Source organism: Macrosteles quadrilineatus, unplaced genomic scaffold (assembly GCF_028750875.1).
Source record: "Macrosteles quadrilineatus isolate MER2022 unplaced genomic scaffold, UCM_ALF_1.0 Scaffold_1__1_contigs__length_201487025, whole genome shotgun sequence".
NCBI lineage: Eukaryota > Metazoa > Arthropoda > Insecta > Hemiptera > Cicadellidae > Macrosteles > Macrosteles quadrilineatus.
Genome location: NW_026542594.1, coordinates 4,804,360 through 4,811,534, shown reverse-complemented (window position 1 = coordinate 4,811,534; position 7,175 = coordinate 4,804,360). Strand labels below are relative to the sequence as shown.

Here is a 7,175-nt window from a genome sequence, read left to right as displayed (position 1 = left end):
CTAGCCTAGTGGTAAGCGTCTCGGACTTCGGTGCGGGAGGGACGGGCTCAATTCCCGGCACATCCAGTTAACATATTCTCTCATGATCTCTCTTGTAAAATGCCACTAGCACAGGAATAAAAGGTACGAATGAGCTCCAGGTGTGGATGAAGCTATAAATTACAACGAGAATGATGTAGCATCAAACCTGTATGATGGAAAAGTTTCGATCCAGCCCAAAACTTTTCCCTCGAGAAGACGTCGGCCTAGCTTACACTGAGCCAGACATCAAAGTTGTACGTTTCTTATTTGCAAATAAATCGTGACGGATGTAGGTGAAGTATAAATTATTTGTTAAAACTTCAAAACTTTCCGAATGATACGATGTATAATATTGATTAAAGAGATCACAAGAGGCGACGCGACATCAATACAAAACTACTCGAGCATGTATTGTTTTGAATAGTTTAGAAACTTTTTTGGATCCAATAGTAGTCTAAATGTTCTACGCGGACTAGTAAAATAAAACAAATTATGAAACCCTTTAATAAAAACTCTCAAATCAAAACTTTCCTAAAACCATTGAAAATTGGATACAGAGTCAAAGCTAAAACGTACGTTTGTAAATTTGTACGTACGTTTAGTTTCTTATGGTAATATTGTTGTGTAAACTTTTATTTGTTGTTGTGTTGTGTGTTTATTTATTGTTGTGTATTGTGTAAAAGTTTATTTGTTCTTGGTCTTAATTTTAGTGAATTTCCCTATAGGGAAGTAGCTATTACCGTAGGTCTCATGGTAAGACCTAAGCCCGGGACCGATTTACTTTTTCATTTTGATGTCCCCAGAGGCCAAAAACACCATTCGTTCAAATTTTTATATATCTATATATAGATATATATATTGTTTAGTATTCTATGGTTTATTTTATTTTAGTCTGTCTCCAACACATGTTTTTGGGTTTTTCAATTTTACTACATGTGATTAATGTTGTTCAAAATGGTCAAGAAATACATCACAGTTTTTTCCTAATTCATTTTGCATTTATTTGTTGGTGATTTTCTCTATAGATTATGTAATTGTATTTTAAAGTTATATAAAGGACTTTCTCATTCTTCGACAATATTAACCTCAAGACTAAATTCAAGATTGGTAAGATATAATTAATTATTCATGGTAATCTCTATTCAGTTCCATTACATCAAGCCTAAAACTATTCTCTCCACTTTAAATTCCCTAATAATTTTATTGGTCCTTCGAACATCGGATGAAAGAATCAAGAATATGGATATTCAAAATTACTAATATTGTACATTATTATTTGTTATTTCATCAAGATATTTAAAATTCAATCTTAAAAATCTACTAATGTACTCTGAAAAATTGGAATGTTTGATTCTGTTGCCTTAGTAACAATATTACTACCCCTTTCTATCTTTGCCTTTACAACCACATTTTTCCAATCAGCTCATTAGTACATTCCTTTAATATACAAAATGAAGTATCAAACCTTTGTCAGATTTTCTAACCTAATCAAAGTTCGTCTCAATAATATTCTTTCATTTATTGACACTATATCAGAAAATGATCATGTTGAATTAGTTGATCAACAAAAAGTTAATTCCTATAAAAGTGAAGTCAATGAAAAGCGTTGTGAATTTAATGAACACATTAGAAAATTACTGGACGTGCCGAATCTGCCTGGTGACTATGATGAACAAGATCTAATTGATCGACAGGAGGAAATAAATGAACTTTGTATCAGCATAGAAAGTAAAATAAATTCTTATCTTTTGGAAAGTAAAGGCAATGATGATAATCAATCTATTACCTCTCATCTCAATGAACGGGAACACTCTAACATGTCTGTGGTGCGCTTACCGAAAATAGAATTAAAAAACTTTAATGGTGACTCTCAAACTTGGATAGCCTTCATCAACCTCTTTGATACCACAATTCATTCAAATTCATCTCTCTCGAATGTGGCTAAATTTCAATATCTACTTAGTACTTTATCTGGTGAAGCACTCAATCTGGTCAAATCCCTACCCATCTCTGAAGCAAACTACACCATCGCGTACAACATGTTGCGAGATCGTTACCATTCAGTGCGAAGACTTTCATCTCTCCACATCAATAAAATCATTGATTTGTCTAGTGTTAGTTTTTCCTCTACTAAGGATCTCAGAAACTTGCTAAACTCTTTTAATGAAAATTCCCAAGCTCTAACAGCATTAGGCTGTGATGTAGTGGAAAACAACCCTCTCTTAGCATCAATGCTTTTACGAAAACTAGACTCAAAATTGTTAAATAAATATGAATCTTCAAGAAATGACTCTGAATCTCTTCCCTCAGTCAATGAGGTAATAACTTTTCTGTCAAATCATTGTGCACATGCTGAAGATGTGTCCATGCACTCACCCAATAGTAGTAAATGGGTCAAACCTCACTCAAATATCCCACCTTTGTCCAACTTCAACCGCAAAAATGAAATGACTCATCACAGACCATTTACCCTAGCATCAACACAAAGCTCCACTGATTTCCCTTGCTTCGTTTGCTCTAAACCTGGACACAAAGTATATTCCTGTACTTTATTCAAAGAAAAATCTCCTCAAGAACGGCATGAACTAATCAAATCCAAGCAACGTTGTTTCTCTTGTCTTGGAAATCACAAAGTCAGTATCTGCAAATCGAAAAACTCTTGTTTTAAATGTCATAAAAATCACAACACCCTGTTACATTTAGAACCATCGAAAGACCTCACATCAAGAAATGCTGTATCATGTTCATCTTCATCTCAAAGTCAAAATGAATTTGCTGGAGTATCAACAAATTTTTCTCGACCTCAAAAGAACACCACTATTTTATTAGCAACTGTATTGGTAAAGTTGGTGTCTAGGCAAGGTGTTGCTCATGTCTTCAGAGCTCTAATCGACTCGTGCAGTCAATGTGATTTCATAACAGAAAGAGCAGCCCAACTGTTGGGAATTAAACGTCAAAAGTCAACTCTTCGTGTTAATGGAATCAATCAGTCTCTTACATCCCCAAAGGGAATGGGCTATGTGGACATCAAAACACTAAGTGGGAACAAAGTTTCAGAAAATCATCCAATGTTGATTTTGGATAAGATTACCTCGGACATGCCAAGATCTCCTCTTGATCCAAATCTATTGGAACTAGTGAAACCGTATACCCTAGCTGACCCTACTTTCCACCGCCCTGGGCCTGTTGACGTTTTACTAGGTGGGGGTTTATTCCCATTCATTTTCACCGGAGAGAAACAACAACTTGGACCGAACCTACCATTTGTCATGAACACAGTGTTTGGTTACACTCTCATGGGACATTCTCCATGTGAGAGTAATTCTAAATATAACAAAGATTCTTCTCATCTCACAACTATGTTAAATGTCTCTGATTTTGATCTTCATTCCTCTTTACAACGGTATTGGCAGCATGAAGAACCTCCCAGACAGACCGAATACAAACTTTCAAATAAAAAACATTTAGTGAAAACACAATCTAGAGAACCCTCTGGCAAATACTGCGTTAGGCTGCCATTCAAACCTAATCACCATCATCTCGGCAACTCTAGTAACAACACCAAAACAAGATTATTTATACCAGAAGAGAAATTTAAAACTCAACCTCATTACAAAGAAGCATTCCAGAAACCTCGTCTTGTAACTCATCTTTCAGAAGATCCATCAGACCTATCTACACAAACCCATGGATACTTTCTGCATAGTACACCTCATACGATGAATAAACTCAAAAGATGGCATCGATGGAGACTACCTTCATCTTGTTGTGATTCAAGACATCCTTACACCTCCAATGTGTTGGCCACTGGCTAGAATTGTTGAAACACACCCTGGTTCAGATAACATTACAAGAGTTGTGACTGTGCGTACGAAGAATGGACTCCTCACTAGACCGGCAATCAAGGTTTTCCCACTGCACTTGAAGACTAAATTTTATTACAGTTCCGCCCCTTTTGTTGCTTTAACTTTCTCTGTTTTAATTGCTGTTTCTGTACTCATTTGTTAAATTAATTCATTGAACCTGCGGTTCAAGGGGCCCGGCATGTTTAGTATTCTATGGTTTATTTTATTTTAGTCTGTCTCCAACACATGTTTTTGGGTTTTTCAATTTTACTACATGTGATTAATGTTGTTCAAAATGGTCAAGAAATACATCACAGTTTTTTCCTAATTCATTTTGCATTTATTTGTTGGTGATTTTCTCTATAGATTATGTAATTGTATTTTAAAGTTATATAAAGGACTTTCTCATTCTTCGACAATATTAACCTCAAGACTAAATTCAAGATTGGTAAGATATAATTAATTATTCATGGTAATCTCTATTCAGTTCCATTACATCAAGCCTAAAACTATTCTCTCCACTTTAAATTCCCTAATAATTTCATATATATATATATATATATATATATGTGTGTGTGTGTGTGTGTGTGTGTGTCCATCCGCACGATAACTTGAGTAATTTTTGTCCGATTTTGATGAAATTTGGTTTGAAGGTGTAAGGCGGGATAAAGCCACATGAATACAGAACGGAATGAAGAAACTAGAACGGAGAACTGGCAACAGCGCACGCGAGAAGTAGGGGGTGTCGAACACACCGCTCAAGCGCTACAACGCATTAGTACCGATTAGTGGCAAGGTGCCACAATTAAAAACTGGAATGTTAGATGTTAAAATGGAGTGTTCATTAAAAATATCGATGCACACATGTTTCTACCACCTTCCTTCATCCACTGGTGGCCGCAGTTTGAAAGATGCCACAATTAGGTGTTTGCGAGTATTCGGTAAAACCCCGTATGTGTGTGTGTGTGTCCGTCAGCACGATAACTCGAGCAAAAATGATCCGATTTTGATGAAATTTGGTACAAACGTGTAAACGTACGTTTATTCGAACGAGTTCGCGATCCAGCACGATCGGACTATGGGAACCTGTTTAGGGGGGGTTATATGGGGTAAAAATAGGGTTTTCCCATTTTTGACCCTAAAAACACAAAACTTCACAATTTCTTTTTAAACCATTTTGTAGAGCTTAAAAAACAAATAATTTAGTATATTGAAGCGTTATTATGCGCCTAATTGTTAGGGAGAAAATTCAAAAAAATCGTAATTTTAAAATTCCCATGTTATTCTTATGGAGAATAAGTCAACTGTTGTAGTTTGCTTGTTTATGAACATATTATGATCAAATTTCGAAAATACATTAATTTCTTACTAAACCACAGTACCTTTTAATATTTTACATTAAAAAAAACTTGTTTACCCTCCCTGTTGCAGCAAACCTAAGTACTCATTAAACTAATTCTGTTTAAATAGGGAATAAATGTGATATTTTTAAGGAGACATTTTATTTAAAATCCAATCAGGCAGATGGAAATTCGCTAAGTCTGCAGGTTTGCTGCGGCGGGAGTATTTGTTATATACGAGATAATTTAATGGTGTTCCTGAGTGAAAAAGAACTGCTGAGCAAGGTGGGAAGATTTGTCTTACCTCTTTAAACTTTCCTAATCCATTTTAGCTTAATAGGAAATTAAACTACTTATTTATTAAACAAAAGTGGCCATACTGGAAGAAGTGAATAGGCCATGTATAATTTAATAAAATTGGTGGTCCCCAAACGAAGGAACAACTGATGAAAGTTTCAAGTGACACCAATGTCAACTAGTTTTGACACGGTCCCTACCAGCCAACTCAGTATTGCAGGTATTGTGACAGTCGGTATTTAATGTGTTCAATATTAGCAACATAGACTATAATAATAATCTCAAATACACGGACAAATACAGTGTACTGGGATATACTGACGTTTCTAGTTAAATAAACAAAAGCATATTTTTCATAATTTGTGATTTACTAACTTTAAAATCAAGAAATGTATTGTACGAGTTTAGGTCACCCTAAACTAGCCTAAACCCTGTTTATCTAAATCTCTTGGTTATACCTCGCTGATCGGTATTGCAAAGAATTGTTTCATATTCAATTTATTTTTTTGCAGTAAATTGTAACAGCTATTTATTTAATTTAGACAACTCATATTTGTACCAGTTAGAATATATTCACGAGTGCCGTTATTTAAAAATCACCTGACCAGTTTCATCGTATCTCTGTTAAGAGTTTATTTGTAACGTTTTTTCAATAACCAAAGACAAGTTTATTGACATTTTTTTTTTTTTAATTTGGGATGTGATAAATTAGTTACAACAAAGCAGTTTAAGAGTCCTTGAAGGCTATCGGCCATAATGGATGATTTCAAACAGCTGCTGAAGAGTTAATTATCATCCAGAAATAGTTTTTCAAACACCAAAAATATTATAATTTAAATATCTTGTATACTGTGAGATTAAAAATGTTCTTTGTATTTTTTTATTGTTTTATGAGTTAAAACGTCTGGGCTCTTAGGACTCTTTATGCAATACACCATGTTATCGTTCAATACAATTCCATTTCCGCAAAATATAATGTTGCCAGGTTTAAAAGTTTCTCCTTTACGCCAATGAAATCTTGGATGAAGTAAGGCAAACTTTGAAACAAATGGACAGACATGAGTATATGAAGATCAATGATGTAGAAAATACTACCGAGTATAAAACTTCAGCTTCAGTTTCAATTTCATTGAAATCCTTTTACGATGATTAAGTCACGTAGTGCTAGTAGAATAGTCTCGACTGGGAAATAAAAAGGAAATACTTACAGTATTTTTTTTATTTGCCATTCACTTTAAAATTTAGTAATAAAGGAACATGCAAGAACATTTGAAACTGTTTTTATAAACATATAAACTTGGATAAATTGTTTTTGTATAGTCAGCTCTTTTTTAAGAGAAAAATATTTTGTTTCTTCTGTTCAAAATTCCGTAGTTTACTTAATTTCAACAAAAAGCTGTATTTGTTTGGGTAATAGTTATGAAAATCCATCGTTTCATATCTTATTTGTTCATAAGAAGTTTCATAACCATATATTATCTCAAATTAAAACATAAAATACTTACTGACGAACTTGCTAATTAACAATAGACCGTGGTTGTTTACTTTTATTACATCGTCTAACACAACGAATAATAAGGAAAGAAATGCTGAAAATGTTTCCAAGACAAGAAGGACTATTTCAAAAGGCTGATCCTGCAAAAGATAACAAGCTTCCAAGACATCAAAACTC

The 7,175-nt window shown here is 34.1% G+C and overlaps 1 protein-coding gene across 1 annotated transcript; it reads left to right on the top strand.

The window, feature by feature from the left end:
- The first annotated feature begins 3,032 nt into the window (after positions 1-3,032).
- LOC128985170 (uncharacterized) lies at positions 3,033-3,836 on the top strand. The gene has a single exon (XM_054404586.1). It carries the CDS (start codon positions 3,033-3,035, stop codon positions 3,834-3,836), a length of 804 nt encoding a protein of 267 aa, XP_054260561.1.
- The last annotated feature ends 3,339 nt before the right edge of the window (positions 3,837-7,175 follow it).